The sequence below is a fragment of the Hipposideros armiger genome, unplaced genomic scaffold, assembly GCF_001890085.2.
Source record: "Hipposideros armiger isolate ML-2016 unplaced genomic scaffold, ASM189008v1 scaffold_42, whole genome shotgun sequence".
Classification (NCBI taxonomy): domain Eukaryota; kingdom Metazoa; phylum Chordata; class Mammalia; order Chiroptera; family Hipposideridae; genus Hipposideros; species Hipposideros armiger.
Window position 1 is genome coordinate 5,175,651 of NW_017731392.1, and position 23,830 is coordinate 5,199,480.

The 23,830-nt window shown below is 42.2% G+C and overlaps 1 protein-coding gene across 7 annotated transcripts in view; it reads left to right on the forward strand.

The window, feature by feature from the left end:
• The window catches only part of LCOR (ligand dependent nuclear receptor corepressor), a 144,118-nt gene extending 120,802 nt beyond the window's left edge, over positions 1-23,316 (forward strand). For all 7 annotated transcript variants that reach the window (XM_019639040.1, XM_019639041.1, XM_019639042.1 and 4 more), the window contains one exon: positions 8,500-23,316. In XM_019639040.1, the coding sequence (XP_019494585.1) occupies positions 8,500-12,826 (4,327 nt within the window). In that variant the 3' untranslated portion in view covers positions 12,827-23,316. The remainder of the gene's footprint in view (positions 1-8,499) is intronic.
• Positions 23,317-23,830: the final 514 nt, after the last annotated feature.

Genomic DNA, 23,830 nt, shown 5'->3' on the forward strand with positions numbered 1-23,830 from the left:
AGGAAGAATAAATACCTAAGTTGCATATATGTGTGTGAGTGTGTAGTGTGTATGCATTTAGTTACATTTTTGTTTTCCACTATTCCTGAGTAAAAACTAGAATATACAGTACTCACTTCGGCAGCACATATACTAAAATTGGAACGATACAGAGAAGATTAGCATGGCCCCTGCACAAGGATGACACGCAAATTTGTGAAGCGTTCCATATTTTTTAAAAAAACACAAAACAAAACTAGGATATACAGATGTTTCTGAGTTCACCCTACTCCAATACGTTCCCAACAGTAATCTTGAGTATTTCCAGAGAGGTGGGTGGGGATGGTTTTAAAGGACTATTCTGAGAGCACCCCAGAGAGAATGGTAGATACAAGAGTACTTTGCTTATCTCTATACTTTAAATTTTTAAATATATATACCTCCTCTAACATTCATGAGGTGAACAAGTGAGAAATGACATTAAATCTTGTATAAGCTATCTTAGGAATCTTTTTTTAATGTTTTACATTTTACAAAGTAGTCTAGGTCCTTTAAAATTAGTTATTTCTTTGGCGTGCTATCATTGTGTTAATTTTAAGTGATTTACTATGTGACAACAAAAGTAGAATTTGCTACTTTTAAGACTCATACCACAGATTTGTATGGTGTCAAGAACGGAGATTAAGAACCTCAAGAGAACATGAGAAAAATTAGGATATAGAAGATCCCATAAAAATCATGAAAAACTCAGGCTACTATCAGATATCTGCTTATTTAGATAATGTAATATGCTAGCCTCTCTTCCTTTCACCCAAAATGAAACTGGGAATATTTGTCAAAAACATACTACTTTATTTCTTGAGAGGAACAACGTTTTTATTGCTGGGATCTGTCATGTGAACTATTAAATGTCTTTTTGTTTGTGTCAGCTCCCCGTGCCTCCTTTAGATTCCCCCTCCACATACACACTGCCCTAACAAGGTGGTGGGGGTGGGTTTTTGTTTAAGTTCATTGTCATTATTACAAAAGAAGTGTATTCTCATTGTGATGGGAATCTTGTCTGGATTCTGACTTCTCTCAGTCCCACTCCAAGGAAACCGGACACAGTCCGTTGGGCCTTGACAAATGTTTCTTTCCCCTCACACTTACCCACCCCCCAAAAAAAACAAAGAGCGTCGTGATATGGTGCGTTTTCTCTTCCTTGGGGAATGGGCGCCTCTGTATTCTGCTTAAGCATTGTTACTACTTTAGCCCATCATTGTCCTGGTTATTTAAATTGGGAATTAAAGGGCAGTTTCCCCCAAAGAACAACATAGATTTTAATCCCTTATCTGACAAATACAAAAACAAACAAAAAGGAAGACCAGTCTCACTAGCTTCTCTTGAGCTCCCATGTAATCCTGACCTTATAAAATATCAGTTATGCCTTTAACATTCAGACCTCTAATCTGGTCTCACTCACACAAAGAGGCTAGTGATAAGACACTCTTTTTCAATTCAAATCAGCCCTGGGCAGAGAGGTCTGTCCTCTTTGTCTGAAATTATTGTATCATTTTGTGAAATCTGTTGCAAAGTGTTTTCTTAATTATAGTACTCATTAGATTAATTTAGGTTTGTGTTCTCACCTAATAAGTACTTAGTTATATCACTTGGGGATATTTCTTCCCCCACTTCCAGGAACTATCATTTTTTAAATGTATGCCATCCAGTCCAAAATCCCATGTCTTTCACATGCTCTGAACCCTCCCTTCTTTTGTTTAAAGTAACACCAAATGTCATGTATTTGGTCTTGCATGCAGTCTTACCTGGGATGATTGAAACAAAAATTAATTTGGTGGGGAAACAAGACTTTTTCAGAAGTAAATAGCTTGACAGAATTGTCTGATTTTGTGATCCCATTACGTTCCTAGAGAGGCTGTGGAGGCGTTGCTTTATGACCTTGCTCTGACTTCCTATTCATCAGGTAACTTTATGATAATATTTTGGCTTCCTCGATGCACTTGCCAATAGGGTAGAAATATGTTAAAGAGTGGACATGAGAATCTCCTTGATAATTATACTTTATTATAATTTAATAAATTTGACAATCTGGTTAAATTGAAGAGAAATAGGAGCTATAATACACAAGCCTTAAACTGCTTCTATCATATTTAAATCCACTCTGAATAATAATAGCCTTCTATCAGGGAGATGGAAGGTACCCAGGTATGAAACAGCCGAGGGTAGATGCATTTCCCGCTGTAGAGAGGGCAAGAACTGGTCAGCGGACTTATCCAGGCCCTTGAATATACTTACATTTTCGGTGTTTAAAGGACCAGAAGTAAGGAATTAGAGAACGTAATTTGAAAATATTGTCTGACAAAACAGTAACAACAACTCTTATTACCTTGAAGAGGGGTGCTGATGCTGCATTTTTGCGTTTTCTTGTATTGAAAGAGGAGACATTAATTTACTCTTAACTATTTGCTCTTCTCTGTCTAAAGTGTTCTCTAATTTTCTCTCCCTTTTTGTTTTCCTGGGGCTACCTTTTTGTGCTAATGAGTAGCTCCCATCCAAACATCATTCACTGTCTTTGTCAATCTTTTTCAGTCGAGAAGAATATATTTTGGTTATCAGTGATGTTGAATTTGCCCCCAAGCAGTTTCACTGGTAGAGTGCATTTATTGGATAGACTGCTTGAATCCATCAATTCCAAATTCTAGACTCTTAAAATTGTCATTTCAGCTCTCTGCCACATCTTTATTTGATCTGTCTTTTGCTCTAAAATAACATAAGCATTGACCATCCACCGTTTATATTAGCTGCAGGAAGGCTTTCCTTTGGGAATTTAAGTATTACAGTCTTGATAAAGTAGGTGAGTTCTGTGTCTAACCTCTGATCTAGAAAAACATCATTGAGTAAATCATTAAAGACACATCATTCTTAAACCATGCCTTTCCAAGTTTTTATGAATATTATCTTATTCTTTTACCACACCCTTAAGAATTAGACATTGAACTGAGGCTAGAAAGACAAAGTGATCAAGGTCATGCAGGCCATGTCTCACCACAGAGAGAAACTCAAAAAACTCGTCCAGGTAGCGGGAAGTCACGTTTCCCTCTTCCTACGGCCCTTCCTCCCATTGACTAGTCCCTAGGATCTTACTGCTCTTTAGTGGTGGCAGTGAAGTATTTCTGATAGATGAATTGATTCACTCAGCTATTACAGAGAGTCCCGTTGTTGAGCAGAAGTAACATGAAATCAAACAAGCAATTCCAAAATACGTGATGAATTATTGTTTTTATAAAGATCTTACATAGTCAGATGTGAAGGACATACTGTGATGCCGACTATAATCATTGAACTAAAACAGTGTTTCACTCCCTTCGGTGGAGTTGAGTGAGTGGTCTGCAGGACAGAAACTCCCCTCTGGTCTCTCTGCTTAACTGCTTGAGAGGATTCCAAATCAGGACAAATGCTGTATTTAGGCTCTGTTAAAGGCCTAACGCTATTGGGAAAAGGGAAGAACCAGAAGCAGCGGTAAAGACTAGCTGTTTAAATCCAGGCAAAACTGGCTAGCACCCTTTAAAAAAAACAACAACATGATAAAATAGTAATAGAATTAAACTTCAGGAAGTTGAGGTTAATTTTTTAAATTAAATACTATTCAAATGATAGGAAATTAAAATTCATCTAAACTTAGGTCCAGTTGAGAAAATTTCTAGAGAAAATCAAGGTTAAAAAGCTGGATAATTTAGAGGCACAGTTAAAAGATTTTATTACTATAGCTATAAAGTTAGCTATTATAACAGGGCCATTTAATGACACCTGGACAAAGGTTAATATTAATGTAAAGGTTCTCAGATCCGAGGGAAGCTACTGGTGAGCTCAGGCCTCTGTGTCCAGTTGCCTACCAGACAGCAGATTAAGAATCTTAAAAACACCTCAACTCAGCATGTATAGAAAAGAACTCATCAGATACATACACGCCCCAACCGTCATCAGCCACCAGCTTCATTGCCTGTGTTCTTGTCTCAGTAAATGGTCCTGCCCAGGAAGAAAACCCAGGAAGCATCCTTGATGCTCCCTTTCCCTCCCTCCTTTCTTGCTGAGAGAAAACAGAAAAACATGAAATGTAGTCCCTACCTACACTCAAATAGCTTACATTTGCTTGGAAAGCTAAGACAAATTAAGCCAGTAAAAGGTAAAAGTTATAGAATAAATATACAAGACCCCTTGTAATTGCCAATGAATTTTACAAGCTTTATGGCTTAGGGTTTCCGCAGAACATATAGTCAGTCACTCCAGGTGAAGATAGTTTTGAGGTGGCCAACACTGTAACTGATAAGGAGCACCCTATTGCTTGCTCTGATAGCCTGTGTGTGGTTCACCAGTACATTGTCCCTGATCCCTTTTACTAGGAAAAAAACACACAAACGATCCTTTGTTGATGTCTCTTTCTCTCAGGCAGGGACAGTGGCGATTTTAATCTTTTCATCTCCCGAGCTTTTCCAAACCACTGTTGTAAATGCCCCGTAAGGTTGGTGTAGCCTGTTTGCAACTCTTTGATGTTGTCTTTCAGTATCTAAATGCTGTGCTGCATTGTTCCAGGTTAGACTTCAGTGAGTACTAGTAAAGTTTCTTGAGTATGCCTTAGTTATGAAAACACCACCACCATGATGCTGTGAAGTAGATACATACCTACCTGTGGTTGTCTGCTCTGTCCTTGGGGACTGGCCAAGCCATATTGCCAGTCATTGCTTTGGGGTTGGTTGCATGGTCCTTTGGAAGACTTGACATTAGTTAAGAATAACTAAAATATTGAAGCACTATTAAATTCCTGAAGTGTGGGACAGCAGATCCAAATCTTACAACCATAAAGGAAGTTAGGTATCACCTGTGGATTAGTGACTATTCAATTTTTCGTTCTGTGTGAGCATCACTTTAGAAGAAAGTGCTTCCTGAGTTGCCTTTAGAGCACTCTGTCCTCTTACTGGGCACACGCCTTGATTTCATTTATCTCTAGACAGTTGTTAACCCCAAACATTAAAGCCTGCTTCCATAGCACAGCCGCGGGCATGAAGCAGTGTCTCAGTGGTCTTCACAGACTTGGGTGATGATCATGCTTCTTGAGTTGGGGAGAACCCGTTTTTTCTACAGTAAGATTCCAGGATATTTTTTAAGCAACCTTTTTGCCTTTTTTTGTGTATAGCTAAAATGCATTTAAAATATAATCTGATGCATTAAAAGGGCAGTAACATCCCACTTATTGGTAGGCAAATATATCTCAGAAATGTCAGAAACACATCCAAGAACCAAAAACTGAGGATTATAAAGGCCTCTGAGCAATTGGGATTTTTGTTAGAAAATTCATGTACTTTACTCATAAAACTATTCCCAAGCGTTCATTCAGAACCTATTTATTTTTACTTAAAGTGAGTGGAAGTACTCTTCTAAAGGTGAAAGTGGGACTCCTAAATACAGCTTATATTTGGAAGCACATAAGAAGAAAAATTTTCATAAAATGCAGACTGCCGTTGGCTTTTATGTATTTAGGTAGACAAATTTATTTAATTGAGTAGCCCTCGAAACTATCATTATATTTCAGTTTAGTATAATAAAAATAATGCCTAACTTCAATAATAGTGCACATGGTAATGATCCTGAGTCATTAACATAGAATAAATTGTGTTCAGAGAAGGATGTAATTTTTAAAAGACTTCCATTAAAAATGTTTTAAAATTTTAAAATATTTGGTACTTGAAGGAAAAACTTTATCTAGAACATTCATTTTTTTTAGCTTGTAAGAAAACATTAATGCACATTTCTGATCTCCGAGTTATTTTTATTGGAGCATATTTAATGTGATTGGCTGACATTGATTGTAACTGATATTTGTATAAACTTTGTAGGTTTTCCTTTGCAGCAATTCTGCATGGTAAATGGGGCAGGTGCTCTATTAAGACCCAAAATGGCTAAGTGTTTTGGCCAAGGTCACAACTATTATAGTAAGTGACTGACTGCTCTCCATCACTTCACAGTATGATACCATGTAACACATGCAGCCAAACCTCGTTTTATCGCACCTCACTTTATTGTGCTTCACAGATGTGGTGTTCTTTTTACAAATTGAGGGCAAGACCCTCCACCAACAAAAAAATTAGGACTTGCTATATTGTGATACTCTCTTTATTGTGGTGATATGAACCCGCGATATCTCCAAGGTATGCCTGTTATGCCAATGGACATGGCCACAAGGTCCTCCTGGGCGGGGGCCTGCAGCAGGGGACTCCTCATTTCTCCTTGAGCTGCAGAGTCTGCAGCTGCATGAAGTTCATTGTGCACGTCTCGTTGAGTCCTAGAATTAGAAATGACTTAACAGTCCCTCACCTAAGGGTGTCACTGTTCTAAAGGAAGACAGTAATATTTGCCGTTCTCACACAGCATGAGTAACTTTTTCCTTCTATATGTTGCCTTTTGAAACCTTCCCTGAAGGACAGTAAATACATACCATATGTGTACTGCTCAATGAGCTTTTTTCTAATTACTTTGGTCTTCTTTTTATTAGGTTTCTGCCTCATTGCCAGCGTACTTAAAAGTTCACCACCCCCTGCGCTGTTATAATATTTCCGTAATAACCCTTTTTCTTGGTTTATTCACAGTTCAGTGAACAATTTCAAGTTTGAGACAGGCATTTTCTAAGACATGTCTATCTAATCCGTAGCATAATGTAGACCCTTTCACATATTCATGGCGCCACTGATTAAAACTGCTCTCTTGCTGGTTGTGAAAATAAAAGCAGCTTATTTGTAAAGCATTTTAACAAACTTTACGAATAATTTCTTGGTTATATTTTATTTTGTATTTAGACATGTTTCAGCAATTTTATTCACCAGTTGGTCTTAAAAATATCCCTGAGTCAGGAACAGAGAACCTAAAATTGAGTACATGCGTTTTTTGTGCTTTATGTATATTACCTAATATGTTAACAATCATTTGAAATATTGATATTCATTGCCAACTTATAAAAGAGGAAACCAAGGTTCAGAGAGGTTAAATAATTTTCCTTAGATCCTGTAGATAGTAAATGTCAGAGCAAGAAGTAGAATATAGATTTTTCATATTCGACCATCTGTGCTCATTCCACTAAAACACACTGTTCCAGAAACCAGAGGAGTGTGGAGAGGAAGGAGGCTGGTGTAGGCTGTGTAGGGTAAGCCTTCCTTCCTGTAAGGCACTTTATGGCTGAGAGATCAAGTCATAGATTGACGAAAAGAAGAATTAACTGGAAGATATCAACACACATTTATTAAACTGCCCTCAATGCTCTGCCTTGCTACCTAAAGAGTCAGATAGTAGTCTCCTGAGGAATTACAATCCAGAGAAAGAGAGATTAAGAAGTTGTATAAAACTCCAGAAAATTGAAACACTCCAACTGCATGGGCTTAGTAAAACCCAGACATCCAGAAACACAAAGCAGCTCTTAGAAACATTTGACCATCTAAGCAGGAATTCCCTTTATCCTTTCTTGAATCTAGGATCAGCCAGCCGAGTGGCTCAGTTGGTTAAGAGCTCGCTCAAGAGTTTGAGCTCTGAGCAGCAGCAGTTCGAGTCCTGGCCTGAGCTGAGCTGCCGCTGAGCTGCCAACAGGTGGCAGGATGGCTCAGCTAAAAAAAAAAAAAAAAAGAGTTGAATCTAGGATCATCCTTTACCATCACCCCTAATGTCCAGGTTAAACCCCGAGAGTTGTCCTAGATAACTTATGGAAATGGTGAGGAGGGTTCTTCACTGTGGACTGACTTCCTGTGGGTTGTCGTAAAATGATTATTGAAGGTCTAAGAGAATGTAACTAATGGGGCGTGACTGAAGACAATACTACCACCCCACACTTACAGGGCCTTACAGGTTACAATGCCATTTCATACCTGTTTCCTTACCTAGAGGTTAGGAATCAGAAATTGCTTGTTGTTCGCTGTTCAGTGTGTCTGAAATGTGAAGTTATTAGTCTCTATTCCTCCGTGCCCCAGGAAAGAGGTAGAACTCCTGTATCCCTGTTTGCAGAATTATACAGTCCAACCAATTAGTCCATGCTGAGAACCCATGTTAAAACTATATACTTTCTCTTAAGTATTTCTAAACCAAGATTTGTAATACAGTGTCTGAATTTGTGTCAGTGTTATAGACTTATAAGCCAATGATTATTTAACAGGGATACCTAGGCCTAAAATAAAAGTATATGTTGACCAAGATTTTAGTTTTTGAAAAAAATTTCTTTTCAGGATTTCTTCTCTATAAGATAAGAATTATTTGTGAATGATCACTTAAAAAGTGTGAAGATGTTGTCTCTAACAATTAAGACTATAACAGCCTTATATTTTAATTAGGTAAATACTCATTCATTGAATTAAAACTATATGGGCATGGAGAAGCAGTTTTGATCAGAGTATCCACTCTCTTTACAACACGAGTAACATCTGGTGAATGAAAATGGTTCTTTGGAAAATGACCATACTAATTCTTTCTTTCTCTTTGTCTGTCTAGTGAGAACACAACGGAGGCAATAGCAGCAGATTCTAACAGTCAGTCGAAGTCCCCCCTGGAGAAGTTTATGGTCAAACTGTGCACTCATCATCAGAAGCAGTTCATTCGTGTTCTGAACGATCTGTACACGGAGTCTCAGCCAGGCACTGAGGACCTGCCACCTTCTGATTCGGCAGCAATGGATTCATCCACCTGCAATGCTGGCTGTGCCCAGCTAGGCACCAAACCTAAGGAGAATGATGCTATGTGTCTCAATATGAAGTCTCCTCCTGTAGATTTCTTAGTAGACTCCTCAGGCTCTCACAGCCCTCTACACTTTGCAGAAAAGGCCCTAAAGGAGCCTCCTCCAGAGACAAACTCTGTAGACAGGAGAGAGAACGCCTTGACTGTTGTCCAGAAAGATTCCTCTGAACTTCCAACCACTAAACCTAATTCTGGGAGTTCAATGGACAGTTCCACTCTGGGATACCTCACTGCATCTAATTCTTCCTCGTTCAACTTCCACCACATCTCTAAGAGCTTGGAGGGGCAAACCACTGGACAGGAGCAAGACGCAAATGTGAAAATATGTGAGGATGGTAAAGACCATATGCAGAGTTCAGCTTTAGTAGAAAGTCTAATTGCAGCAAAAGCGGCAGCTGAGAATAGTGAGGAGAACAACAGCTGTATTGTTTCTCCAAGAAATTCATTCAAAGCTTTATCAGAAGAGGCTTGGGACTCAGGGTTTGTGGGGAATTCATCTAGAACTGCTGACAAAGAGAATACGTTACAGTGTAGCTCCAAAACACCTTTGCGCCAGGACTTAGAGGCAAGCGAACAAGATTCAAGGCCAAAGCAAGAGAACCATCTTCACTCACTCGGAAGAAATAAGGTCGGCTGCCATTTACATCCCAGTGATAAGGGCCAGTTTGATCACTCCAAAGACGGTTGGTTAGCCCCCAGCCCCGTGCCTGCTGTACACAAAGCATCTAATGGACATTCACGAACCAAGATATTATCAACCTCCATCAAGACCGCTCGGAAAAGTAAACGGGCATCAGGGTTGAGGATAAATGACTATGATAACCAGTGTGATGTCGTTTATATCAGTCAGCCAATAACAGAATGCCACTTTGAGACTCAAAGATCAATATTATCTTCTCGGAAAACAGCCAGAAAGAGCACTCGAGGTTACTTTTTCAATGGTGATTGTTGTGAGCTTCCAACTGTTCGCACACTGGCCAGAAATTTATACTCCCAAGAAAAAGCAAGCTGCTCAACACTGGCGTCAGAAGCAGTGGTCACTCCCAAGCAGACCCTAATAATTTCAGCTCCAAAACCTACAGTAGATGTGGAGCTTCCCAGAGAAGACAATGCTGAAGAGCCTAGTAAAGAAATATCTGCCCTCAAGGAAGGGGACAAAGATGCTTCATCTGAACAGGAATCTCAAGAGCCTGAGGTTTGCCCCATGACGAGTAAACTGAATCCAAGCAGCTCTCCTAGGTCAGAGGAAACGACAGCTTCCAGCCTGGGGTGGCCTCTCCCCGCTCACCTTCCTGAAGAGGATATGCCAGAAGACAGCTTCGCGGCCTCAGCTCCCACGGCAAGTGGGCTGTCTTCTCCTGAACGAGACCAACAACCAGTTGAACTGCTGGATACAGAGGAGATGAGTGAACCCCAAGACTGTCTCCCGGTTCTCTCTACTGAGAACATGTCTGAGGGAGTCAGTGAAGATGTGTCTAGGCCTCATGCTTCTCCCGAAACAGTCAGTAGAGTGGAAAGTCCTCTGTGCTCAGAAAATCAAAGTCCTGCAGTGAGCTTGGAGCCTCCCATGAGCCTGGGAAAGGCTGAGGATGACCAAAGCATCAGTACTGAGGCCGAGACTGAAGACACTCGGGAGCTAGATACTGACCCACTCGTGAAGGAAAGCAGCACTTTTACTAAGGAAAACCCCAGTGAAATTGAAGAAAGTGAGGCAGCAGGTGGTATAAGAAAGTCAGAAGGAGAGGGCAGTGATGTAAAACATCCTTCAGAAAAAGATATGTGCGAACAAAACATTGACTTACCTGAAGAGAACTCGGACAAGAAGAAAAAAGGTAAAAAATTTCCTGAGGCCTCTGATAGGTGCCTAAGAAGTCAACTTTCAGATTCTTCCTCTGCTGATAGGTGCCTAAGAAGTCAAAGTTCAGATTCTTCCTCTGCTGGTCCTGAGATCAAAGTTTCTAAAACTCTTGGTGCAAAACGTTCTAAAAAAGAAGGGTACCCTGGTAGGACAACCCCTGAGGGCTTTCTGACTGACGGTCTCCATACAAAAGCTCTAGAGGACACTGAAAACCCAAATGTCAATGAAAATCCATCTGAGAAGGATGCTGAGCAGGAGGGCAACGCAGCTGGGATCATCACCAAGCCGACTTTTAAAAACATGCTGGCCAAAGAGGTCAGAGGGGAAGAAGGAGACGTTTTTCCCAGCGGTGATCCTATAACCGCAGTCGGCCAGGCCCTACCTGGAGAGAGACTAGAAATCTATGTCCAGTCTAAGTTAGGGGAGAAAAATGCTCATGACCCCTTAGAAAGTGTTCCGTGTACTTTCCCAGAACAATTAGAAGAGAAGCTAGGACCTGTTCCTGCACAAGATGTGGAAGAGGTTGTCAGCGAGGTAGACAGTGCAAACACCCAGCAGAAAGACGATGATGGTGATGGGCCCTCCAGCGCACTGGAGTTGTCACGTAGTGGAGGTGGTGACGCTGCCAGGCCCCCAAGGTGGGTACCAAGGCTCACAAGACTGACCTCTTCTACCTACAACCTAAGACGTGCTCATTCTCTGGACTCCTTGGAGACTACAAAAGTGACTTCAGAAAAGGAAACAGCACAAGGAAACCCAACGCCAAAGGACAGTGAAGCTTCAGAGAGTGGAGATCCCTTAGACGAGGACGATGTGGGTGCAGTGGTGGAGGACCAGCCGAAGTTTGTGGAGTGGTGTGCTGAGGAGGAGAACCAAGAGCTTATCGCCAGCTTCAATGCCCACTACATGAAGGTCCAGAAGGGCTGGATCCAGCTGGAGAAGGAAGCCCAGCCAGCACCAAGGGCGAGGAACAGGTCGGATAAATTGAAGGAGATTTGGAAAAGCAAGAAAAGGTCACGGAAATGTAGGGGTTCATTGGAGGCGCAAAAGCTTTCTCCTGTTCAGATGCTGTTTATGACAAACTTTAAATTATCTAATGTTTGTAAATGGTTCTTAGAGACAACCGAAACGCGGTCTCTCGTAATCATCAAGAAGCTCAATACTCGGCTTCCAGGAGACATCCCCCCTGTGAAGCATCCTCTTCAGAAGTACTCTCCTACCAGCCTGTACCCCAGTTCACTACAGGCTGAACGCCTGAAAAAACACTTGAAGAAATTTCCTGGAGCTACTCCTGCTAGGAACAACTGGAAAACGCAGAAGCTCTGGGCTAAATTTCGAGAGAATCCTGACCAAGTGGAGCTGGAGGAAGGCAGCGATGTCAGCCTCGGCCCCAATTCTGAAGACAGCATAGAGGAAGTCAAGGAAGGTAGAAATAGCCATCCTCCCACCAACTCGCCTACTCCAGCCAGTACCCGGATCCTTAGAAAATATTCCAATATTCGAGGAAAGCTCAGAGCACAGCAACGCTTGATCAATAACGAGAAAATGGAAAGCCCGCTTGGCCTGGCTGTGGAAAGGAAACAGGGTTGTAAGAGCGTATGCATCAACCCTCTGATGTCCCCCAAGCTTGCCCTGCAAGTGGATGCCGATGGGTTTCCCATTAAGCCCAAGAGTACTGATGGCATGAAGCGAAGGAAGGGGAAGCCGACCTCTGAAATCTTGCCCAAAGCAGAAGTTCAGAATAAACGCAGGAGAACCGAAGGCGGCAGCACTCAGGACAGGAAGGACAAGGGATCTGCGATGAAAGCCAGTAAAGAAAAGCATATTGATGGATCCACCAAAACCCCTGCTGCCAAGAAGCCAGCTGCAAGGGACAGAGTCAGCCAGCTGCCCAGAAAGACATCTTTGAAAGAGAATAAAGTGAAGATCCCTAAAAAGTCTGCTGGGAAGAGCTGCCCTCCCTCCAGGAAAGAAAAAGAGAATACAAACAGAAGACCTGCCCAGCCCGCAGCCTCGGAAACAGTGAGGAAACCTGCAAAGCAAAAAGGGGCAGGTGGGTCCTCTTCCAGGCCACAGAAAGCCGCAAACAGGAAGCAGAGCAGCGGAAAGGCTCGGGCCAGACCCTTGACGAAAACCCCAGAGAACAGTGCAGCCCAGAGAAAGCGAAAGCTGAAGGCAAAGCTGGACTCTTCCCACAGCAAACGGAGGCGGCTGGATGCAAAGTGATGGGAAGGGTTGTAGCCCCGAGGAAAGCTGTTCTGTAGAAGGAACCCTTTATTTTGCATTAATTAAATCTGCTTTTGTAAGCTTTTCAAGCCTTTCAAATCTGCAGTTCATGGAGAACACCACAATCTAAGATGTCAGAAAAATGTGTCTCAGATGGAGATGGGGAACTTGCCGAGTCTTTCTCTGAGGCTGAGTAAGGGAAGTTATATATTATATTCTGGTTGTTCCTTGGGTTTTAAACTTGGAACCAAGCAGTTTTAGTTTTTAAAAGTACAGTGCCTTATTTATCCTTTTTTGTTTTTTAAATTTACAAAAGCTAAAAAGCTGATCTATGCGATTAAAGGCTTGTATTTTATACTTGATGCACAAGCACTTGTACTGTAGTCAAGAAGACCACCACCATGCACATAACAGTAGCTTTCCAGCCGCATCCTGCAGTGTCTGTACATGAGCAGATGCTTTTCTTCGCAAACCCCAGCAGTCAACTTCCCTCTGTCTTGTTTGTTTGTTTAAATGGTATTTGAAAGCTAAACCAAATCATTTTTACGGTATGTGGAAAATGCAGAGGGGATTTATAATTATTGTAAAAGATTACTATTTCTGTTACCCCTTTTTCAAAAATCATATTCATTGTTGGTCATTCCTCTTACCTTTGATCTTTTGTCATTTGGGGGAAAAAAAAAGATTTTAAATTATGTGCCCAAGGGACAACAGCTATGTCACCAGGTGTCAATAATTGGTTTATGACCTCTAAAAATTCTTGGCATTATCGATTCTTATCATCCTTTTCATTTTTGGCCTTGTAAGCTTGCTAGCACTCTAACAAGGCTTTCATCCTACTTTGGGGGGAAAAATCTAGGATTTTTTTTTTCTCTCCAAGATCTTGTAGCTGTAATTTGACAATTAGGACAAAAGTAACTATTCTTATTTTCTTTCTTACCCTAAGTACTTTCATATTCAAAGAAAGCCAAAATGTTATTTCCAGAAGTAGAAAAGTTTAAGAGTGTGTGTGTGCATGTGCATTTGGGGGGCATTTGCCTATGGCCATCAGCCACAAATGGCTCCCACCCCCAGTTCTACAGTAAAATTCTTTCTTCCCCATGCAATGTGCTAGGGGCTTCATGAGCTGGGTAATCAGTACAGGCCAGATGGCTTCAATGTGGCCCATGTTCTCCATGAGCATCCTGCAAACTACTTTGGCATCAGACTCAGAAAGGTCAAAACAGCACCGAGTGATGTAAAGGTCACAGCGAGCTTGCAGTTGGAGGAAGCAGCTCTAACATCTCATAGTGGGCCCCCGTGCCCTACACTGGAGCTGATGTTCATGTGGATGTACATGTTGAGAGTGGGTGTCCATTCTGATTGGTTATCGCCATACAGTTCATGCTTGTATAATAGTGTCACTCCTGCCTCTGCCGTGTCAGGCTGTGTTCCATAGCCCAACAGTGAGAGCTGCAGTATTTGTAACTAATGATGTTTGCCTTTCCCGAGGGAAGCCGGAGATGGGTGCGTTGGCTTTACCTTGGTGCCTATAGCATTGCTCCATTATAACACAGTGTGCACTTGACATTTCCGTTGGGCCGCTCTTCAAAAAAGGCTCGGCTATTAAAGCCTCAACCACCTTCTCTGACGTGCTCTGTTATCACATTAAGCTTATATGGACAGCTGCCTCTATGTCCTTTCTATTAAAAATGATTCCATGTAGATTGTTTCAGATCAGTTTTAGACAAACCCAGGTGGACGTTTTTTCATGCATTATTAGTTCATTTACATCATGATAAGACAGGCCTTCTACCCATTCTGTTATAAGGTTTGCTGTTTATGTACAATGAAAACTTCTGATGATTGGAGAAAAGCATTTGATTCACGGGACATTCAGAACTGTGTTGAATTTCATAGACAGTAAAGCTTACTATCTTCAGTGACGCTGATTTTTTTTTTCCTAACATCTCTCCTCTATCCTACGAGTCTCTTTTTTTTCTTTTTAATATCTTTGTGCCCATTCAGGAGCTACCTATCTTAATGAAACTGCTGAGTGTGTGTGTTGGCAGCCCTCTCTCAGCATTAAGTTGCACAGAAGCATTAATATGTGTTGAGTAGGTTCATTTAATCTTTAAAAAGTGGTTTTAAGGTTTAAAGCAATCTTTTCGTATAGTTGTCACTGGATATGGTTTTTGTGGTGACTTAGACAGCTGAGGTTTGCTGATGTCAGGTGTGCTGACTCCTGTACATACGTTCAAGGTGCCCCCTTAGCTGCATATAGACTACCTTGGGAAGGGTGCTTGCCTTGGGTTACGGAGAAGTGTGAGGAAGTACATGGGTGAAACTTTTCCAGTTCCAGGTTTATCATTCATTCCATTACTTTTCTAAGTTCTTTTTCATTTGTAAAAGCTTGTGGCAAGATAATAGCCTTCTCTCCCATTCTAGAAAGTATTTAAGAAAAGTTAACAATGTGTGTGCATTTATTTTATATACCTAACAATGCAATGGATCATCTTTAAAATCAACTGATACTTTATAGTAGTGACAACATTTAAATAGACTGGGATTCTACATAATTAAGAAATTAAAAGTTTAGACTTATTTTTGTATTTGTTGAGTCCCATGTTTGCTGATTCAGTTAGTTTTGCTAATAGAAAAAAACACTGAGGGCCCCACTCTGGAAAGCCCTTTTACACTTCTAACAGATGTTGTTACCCAGATACCGCCAAGCCCAGGCCTGGTATTGGCTCACGTCTGCCCTTGTTTTCCCTCCCTTGCAAAGACCTCCTTCCTGTAGCCATCTTCACAGTATGGCTTGCCACCGGATGCAAAGGCAGTCTGTCCCACATCCTGGACTCTAACTCAGCAAGGAACTCTGCTTTGGGGCCCATGCTCGGTGAAGTGACCGTCCCAATGTTGGAACTGACGTTGAGGACCAGAGAGCACTGGTATTACCTCTGAGCTGCAGTTGCTGGAAGATGCCTGGGGAGCAGCCACTGAAGCTCCACGAGGGCTCCCCAGAGCTGGGCCCTCTTCAAGAGACCCATTTTCTATCGCACAAGGCTCCCTGGGTTTGGGAGGACAGCTTGGAGACTGCTCCCAGTCAGCCCAGAGCCTCACCCCGGCACCTCCTCAGACATGTAGCAGTCTTGCTTTGTGCTGCTCTTGAGGCTTCCTGGATAGGAATGTTACCAGCGTCTGTCTGTGAATCTGCCGTTGCTAGTCCCTTGGGCCCCTTAGGTCGGCCAGTTCGTTATGTCTGTGTTTCATTAAGGACTTCCACACAAGCCTTTTCTAACATAATGTTAGGCTGTGGATTTCATGCCTTGTTGTTCCTGTAGTAGTATGGACAGAAGAGGGGCAGTTAGTCATCCCTTCACATATGTGGTGCTTCTGATGGGATCCTCACGCATCACGTAGTGCCCAGGTGAATTACCCACTGTTTAGATACGTCATCAGGGAGACTTTCAGGCAGTTACTTTGAATTACAATTTGGTCTCTTTCCTGCCTTGTGATGAATTCTGTGGTGAGGGCAGAAGCTGTCACTTATTTATGGGCAGCATTTCTGTTGATCAGTGGACCTAAGAGCCAAGTAAGAAAGGACAACATGCTATGTGATGCAAGCTGGAGAGGCTGTAGTGTCACCATCAATGAGTCTGGTGTCTTGTCATCGTACCTGGGACTAGGCTGGAATTTCCCGAAGTGCAGGCCCAGGGAGCTACACCCAGTCCTCTTGGTTTTAGATCAACCTGTGCAGGCTCTTTTTGGGCTCCAAAATGATCTATCAAGAGTCTGCAGGCTGTGGGCTGGTCACTGTTTTATAAATAAAAGTTTGTTGGAACAAAGTTACGTCCATTTGTTTATGGATTGTTTGTGGCTGCTTTTCAGCAGAGTTGAGTAGCTGCAACAGAGACTGTATGGTCCACAAAGCCTAAAGCATTTACTGTCTGGACCTTGAAGAAAAAGTTTGCTGACCCTTGCTTGCGAAAATCATCCTTTTTCAGGGACAAAAATCTTCCCTGAGGTATCTTCTTTCTTCTGCCTCTTTTTCTCTTTCTCCTTTCTTCTCCTTCCTCTTTATCTTACCTCAGTTTTGTTCTTCTTTTATATTTCTTTATTTCTCCTTGCTACAACAGAGACATATTACTACAGCACATCAAATACTGTCTCCTAAAACTTGAGCTACCTTAGCTTCACATCTTCCTTCTTAAGAGTCACCCATCACAGTAGCCACATAAGGCCCGCTGTAGCAATACAGTCAGAACCTGTGAGCAAACAAGAATTCAGAGTTCCAGAATGATGTGCCTGCACCTCTCATTTCATTGTTTTCATCATAGACCTGACTCCAGCTTCACGTCTTGTTTATTTCTAAAAGAAGCCAAGATTTGGGTTTGTGTTTTTTTTTTTCCAAAATTAGTTGAGACTACTTTAGTTGGATGTTTCTGAACCTCACTTTTAGATACAGAAAAAGTCTTCAGAGGGGAAACAAAAGTCCAATCACAAACCCAAAACATTGTTTATTATGTAATAGTTTGGCCAGCTCCTTGGAAAATAAAATGCTGTTGGCACTGTTATTTTCTAAGTTCCATACTCTTCTTTCAAAATAATTTTATGAAAGGCAAGCCAACAAAACATTGGGCCTTGAAGTGCTTTCGAAAAGAATAATAGAAAACTGAAACCTATTGTAATCTCACCATGACTGAGAAGTTATGGTTTATATCTTTAGATCAAATCCAGTCAACTTCAAGTTGTGAAGTCTTCTTCCTCCCCCAAAAGTTAAGGAGTTTCTATGCTGTTTTTCAAAATGAAATTGAATGTCATGTTCAGTGACATTCAAGCTTTTTGTCAGTGGCCCCAAAACAGTGACTGTTTCCATTGTTTTGAAACGGATAATTATCATTTTGAATTCTTAGCTATAAATTTTTGTCTTCTTATGGCTTGCTACCCACTAAAATACTGACAGTTTATAAGTATGAAATCCTGTGTGTGTATATTAGCAAGGCAGTCCACACATCCCAGCAGTACGTGCTCTGCTCTATGCTTGCTCCCAAACTGTCTTCCAGGAAAAAAAGAAAAGAAAAAGATTAATGGTATTTAAAGCATGCCGAATTATGGGAAGCCTTTGATGCAGCCTTCAATATAATTCATCCCTTAAAACCCCAGAACAAACTGCTGTATTCCACAGTGGGTGGATTGAAGGACTGGAAGGTCTACCCTCTTTAAAATAAATCCTACTCAGGCTGAAACCCAGAGCTCTCTGATGCCACTCCCAGCTCAGGGCTTCGTCGTGCTGTGCAGGGGACCTAGGGAACCACCTTGGGCACTTGGCGGAGGGTATCCCGGCTCATGCTTTTGCCCTTGGAATTGAGACAAAGCTGGCCAGTTGCTTCCCTGACCGCCCTCTGAGCTTCCTCTTCTCAGAGCTGGTGGCTGCTGCTCAGTGCTCAGGAGCCATCTTTTGCCCCATCCTTCAGCGGGGCTGCTGTGCAGTTACGCTCACCTGGTGAACACAGTGACACAGGCTTTCTCGAAAACCTGCCTGGGACCATTCCAATTAATGCAAGGTCCTTACAGACAAGCCACATGAAAGTATAGACTGCCTCTCCCTCCCCGCCACCAAAAAAAATCAAACCAGGTGCTCGTGGTTTTCATAATATGCCAGAGGTTGAAGGAATGCATTTTACCATTTTTTCAAAGGGTTATATTAAAAAGTAACAGATATGTGGCCCACACAGCCTAAAATATAAAATATTTACTACCTGGCCCTTTATAAAAAAAGTTTACAGACCCTTGCAATATGTCATTCAAAATCAAATTGTGTGGACAGTTGGGCACAAACATTTTTTATGTCCAGCATTGCAACATCTCTTTCCTTTTCGATTTTAGGGTATCTTGTGTGTTCATCTCAGCACACAACTGCTGTTGCACGTTATCCCTAAGTAATGCTTGTGCGTTAAAGAACAAGCAAATATTCCCTTCTGTGTTAATTGAATATTCATTGAAATGCAATCTTATCTACTAAGAAGTTAGAAGTCAAAGTACAAAGTCCTTTAAACTGAAAATAGTAGTCTTCAGCATGTTGATGAATCAGGGTGAACTTGACCCCTGGAGAAGCATTCCTCTATGGCAGTGCTGAACACAGAATTACTAATGAACTTCGGGCCTAGAATAGTGCCTCTCCTGGCCAGACACGGCAAGTTAGCCCCACCCGCTGGGGCCCCTCTTTTCTTTCTCAGATGCAGCCTATTTGCAAATTTCTCACTCCCCAAGCTTTGGTCAGTGAACATAAATGGCTGGCTGATCTTTGCCTGTTGGAACCTCAAATCTACCCCTTCTCAGCTCTTAAAAACACCAGCATGTCCATGGCACCTTGTCAGCGCACCATCAGCTTTAGACAAGTTCAGAGCGCTCTGGCTTGGCCAGTGAAGCCCCCATCTGGTCGGGCGTGACTCACCTCATTTTGAGGAGCCACCTCCCCACGTTTGCCTCTTCCGCTTATGCCACCAGCCCCCTTCTGGGAGGCATCTTCCCTGGGAAGTCTCCCACCTTGCAAGTGCTTTACTGAACACATAAGATGTCGTATTAGAAACATTTTCCTTCTAATATTTAGACATTGGGTCCAAAAGCTATTCAATTTATTAATGTTTCCACCCCCACTGTTTTCGATAATCTACACCTCTTGTCTTGTAGCTGAAGCTATAGTATTTGGGAGCTAATTTGTGGGGAAAAAATGCTATACTTAACATCTGCATAATTTTGTATATGCCACAGGTAGAGATTAGTTCTAGAGCCACTCTAGTTTAAGATTATTCGTTTCACCAGTGATTTCTGCATTACTAATAGTTCTAGGAGACTGTGTTAGTAACTGGTTTCAAACACACATATATATAATTCATATTTATACACACCACTGTGAAATTTATTTCACTAAATACTGTTTTTCTGTTTAAATGCTTCTATAAAAAGTATTTATTTTAACAAAAAAAAATTATCAAAAGGGCTTTCCAAAAAAGTGTTCTAGCAACCCATCCTCCCCAGCTATCATGCTCAGCCATTGAACCCCGAAACAACACAGTGAAGGCAGAAGGGTGGGGCCTTGAAACTTGCACTGTTCTGGGGCAGATACAGCATGGATTGGGAACCTAGGCGCATTGCCCCACTGTCGCCCCATCCCGGAACAAAATGGGTCTCCCACTGTCGGTGTGGCATATGCCAGGCATGCCTCAAGCAGCCCACTGTTTGCACACACAGTTGGTACATTCACCTGTGCACTTCAGCAGCCTGTGCAGGGACGTGAGCCTTAGTTGTAACCCCAAGGAAACCCAAGCCCATACTTGTGGGATTATGGAGAAACCACTGGTTGCCTCAAGAAAGCATTAAGTTGTATCTTAGTCTTTCTCGTGTTTGTAAAAGACCTGTTCCCACCTCTCATTAAGCATGGGAACTGCGCGTAAGCATGTTTCCTTTCACACCTTGACAGTACTCATGAGCACCTCACTCCCCTCCTCCACCTCCTCCTCCTCGTCTCAGCAACACCTGAGCAGATGTGGGCCAGCCCTACCTGTAACCAGTGGTTACAGGACAGGGACCCTCTGTTCTAAGATGTGTGCAGCTTTACTTCTCAGGAGTCCTGGTCTGCAATTCAGAACACCCCTGTATGTAATGGAGTCGATGCTTTCCGATCGTGTTCCTCTCCCCTGTGCCTCATGCCTGGGCACCCCTGTCTGAGTCGTGAGTCTCATGCTGCCGGGTTGGCTGGACTGAGGACTGTAGCCCCAGGACTGCAGAGAGCTTGGGACCGGACACACGGGGATTTTTGTCATCCATTTGAATCATGCCTTGCATATTTACTTCTGGCTTCTCTTTGTCTTTTCTAAAGAAATGAGGACACTTGAACAGCAATGCTGGAGAATGTTTTTTCTAAGATACTATTTGTAAGCAAATCTGATTTTAAGATGAAATGTGAATGGGTAACCAGGTGCCAGGGAATTTAGCACTGAACTAGACAGTCAAAACTTTTTTAACCTTTGCAGAAAGAAAGAAATTTTGCTCACATCTAAATGTTCACAAGAAGTAATGTTGTAAATAGTTTTTTAAAAATATTTATTATATGTGCTGTACGCAGATTCATGTGCTGAGTGATGTTGGTTTGCATTGTAGTATTGTAGAAGATTATATTTTGAGCAGTGGACTTCTTTTCATAACACACATGGAGAAAGAACAAAAACCAGCAGGTTGAGAGCTGTTTGGGGCATTCGATCTGTAATGTTACATCAAATCCAAGCTTTAATTGCCCCCTCTTCTCATCTGGTTATGTTATATATTATATATATAGTATATGTGCGTGTGTATGATAAACTGGTCCATGGTCAATCCCCAGATCTGCAGAGCAGATTTCCAGGTGTTCTTTCTGATGTGTTGCCCATAAGCAATAAGATCCTAGGTAAAAACAATTATTCCGGGCCCCGCGCGGGCCCTTTGTCTCAGAGGATAGGGTGGGGGTAGAACAGCTCTTGCTAAGACCTCTTGCCTTTGCCAGAGAGGTTGCTGTACTTGAATTTTTGCTTCTGTTTGTCTGCACGCTCCGTCCAGTCATACAAATTGAGCAATGGATGTGAAAACTGCCAGCACCAGGCACATCAAAACTTGGGCATAGAGATTGAAAAATTGTCAAGTTTCTATGAATTTGTAGGGCTTCCAGAATCTAGCTGAGGAAAGCTCACTTCACTGTAGAGTACATGGAAGAACGTTTTACGTTGGAAATCCCAATGACCAATTGAAAAGTCCTTTGACTAGATCTGACCTACCTTTAAACGCTAGCCCATTTCCTGGAATCCGCCTCTGTACCTGGGTTTAAAATCTCTGAAGCCCCCTTCGTGTCCGGGGCTGAACCATTGAGGTCAGTGCAAAGAGTGCAGTCACTCCAAGTCACCCAGCGTGTCCAGTTCAACAGGTTTCTAAGCTGTTTAGCAGCCTCTCCTTGTGCCCGTCCTAAACTTTACGAAAACTACCCCACACCCAAATAACCATTAATAGAACAATGTAGTTTTTTAGGCTTTTGGAATATGTCTTCTCTTTTGTATTTATGATGGTGTTTGGAAATTTTCACTAGTGTTTTTTTAGATTGAAGTGGGTGCATTAGGGTAAAACTTTCCGTTGCTGAGCCTGAAAGCAAGCAAGAGGAAAGAAACTGACCTATGTTGTATCATTGGGAAGGTGACTACTTGTGGTGGGAGGGCGGGGAGGGGGCATTTGTAGATTATATGGGGGTAAAAATAGAAATTCTGGCCTGAGGCGCCCCAAGTCTTATTACCTTATAATAAATAACCCCTTTATTAGCCTCACTTGATAGAAGCCTGCTGTTTACCCTCAGGGAACAAGTAGTTTTCAAAATCGAGCTCCTCCAAGGTCATTGGCCAGTGCCTGTGTGTAGGCATTGGTTGTCTTTGTGAACTCATGGCATTATTTTCCCAGATGCGTTATGATATTAAGAAATTCAACCCCCACCTGTATGAAAAGCACAGCCCAGGGTCCTCCTTTAGGCCAGAGTTCATGCCTTTGGGGCACCCAGGGGTCCTAGGAGGCCCATGCAATTTAACTGAAGCTCAGGTGCCGTGTTGGGTTTTTATTCTTTTTAGGCCACGACCCTTCAGAATGAGTTTGGGGCAAGGGCTGCTGATCTGGCTGTGGATCCAGGGAGCTCTAAGACGAATCTCTACCGTTCCTATAAAGGTCTTTCTGGTTCCTCCCAGTGTGTCATAGCCAAGGTCAATCTCGTAGTTGTTCAGGTGTGCTCCTTTTTGCCGTCTTGTGAGTCTTAGCCAGTGATCCAGGTGCCCAAGGAGAGTGTCTCGAGAGGGCCTAGCCCCCTTCCTGGCACCAAGTGTGTGCCCCCGACCTGTGCAAAGGCGGTCTTTCCAAAAGCAGCGAAATGAGAAATTCTGCAAATGATTATCGGATGAACAGCGTGTAATCTCTTGGGCCTGGATTTCCGCCATGTTAGTGCGTGTAGGAAAATACTGTGTCGTTAATGGATGAAAATGTAATGTATGCTGTGAATTTGTTGGTTTGAAACATTGAAAATTTTTCATTAGACAATGTTTACATACCTCACCTGAAGAACCTTTGAGAGTGTATATATGAAATTTAAAAATATATTAAGTTGCTTTAAAAACAATATGTACAGCTATAAAAGTTGGAGTTATTTTAACTTTGAATATGTACCGAGTCTCTTACATATTGAAATCTTGTGGACTTTTTTGTGCTTCTGTGTTTTACTTTCCTATTAGACCATGTAGGAAACTGTGTTCTTGTTCTTGGGGAAGGGGCCTCACTGAAATCCAAGCTTGAAGGATTTCCTTTGTTGTTTCAGATTTTCTTGTTTGGTTTTGAGGGATGGGGTATGGAGCTAGAGGATGTGTGGGAGGGATTTCTCTAACATTGACATCTATTCCATGAGCTTTTTCTAGGCGCTTATTTTATTGCAGCGTATTAAACTTCTTTGATATGAAAGTGTGTTTGTGTAGTCACTGGAGAGGGGGCTGATTGCATCAAAGCCCAGCATTCAACTCAGAGCCTACAGCAAAATTGATAAGTTGCCAGAAGGAACCAAAAAGCAATGCTTGCTAATACTCCTGCCTCAGCCCTGGTATCAGGACTTAAAGGAACACTGTTTGCTGGACCAGTGGCCATTTTGTGAGTTACACCTGAACTTCAGGGAAAAGAACACAGTGGGTGAATCCTTGGGAATTCCCATGGCAGAATTGTACAGGTGCCTATGCATCATCCTGAGGGCCAGGGAGCAATTGAATTCTTCACGCTCCTGACCTCAGGTGAGCCACTGTTCAGTAAGGGGGTGGTATGCACAGCCACCAGGGAGGGTGGCCCGGCTCTCTGCAGCCCATGTCGGGGTGTAGCTGGAAGGTAACAGGCAATCCTTCCCATTACTCACCTCCTGACTGGTTTCATTATAGTCTCTTTTTTTAAGCTGAGCCATCCTGCCATCTGTTGGCAGCTCAGCGG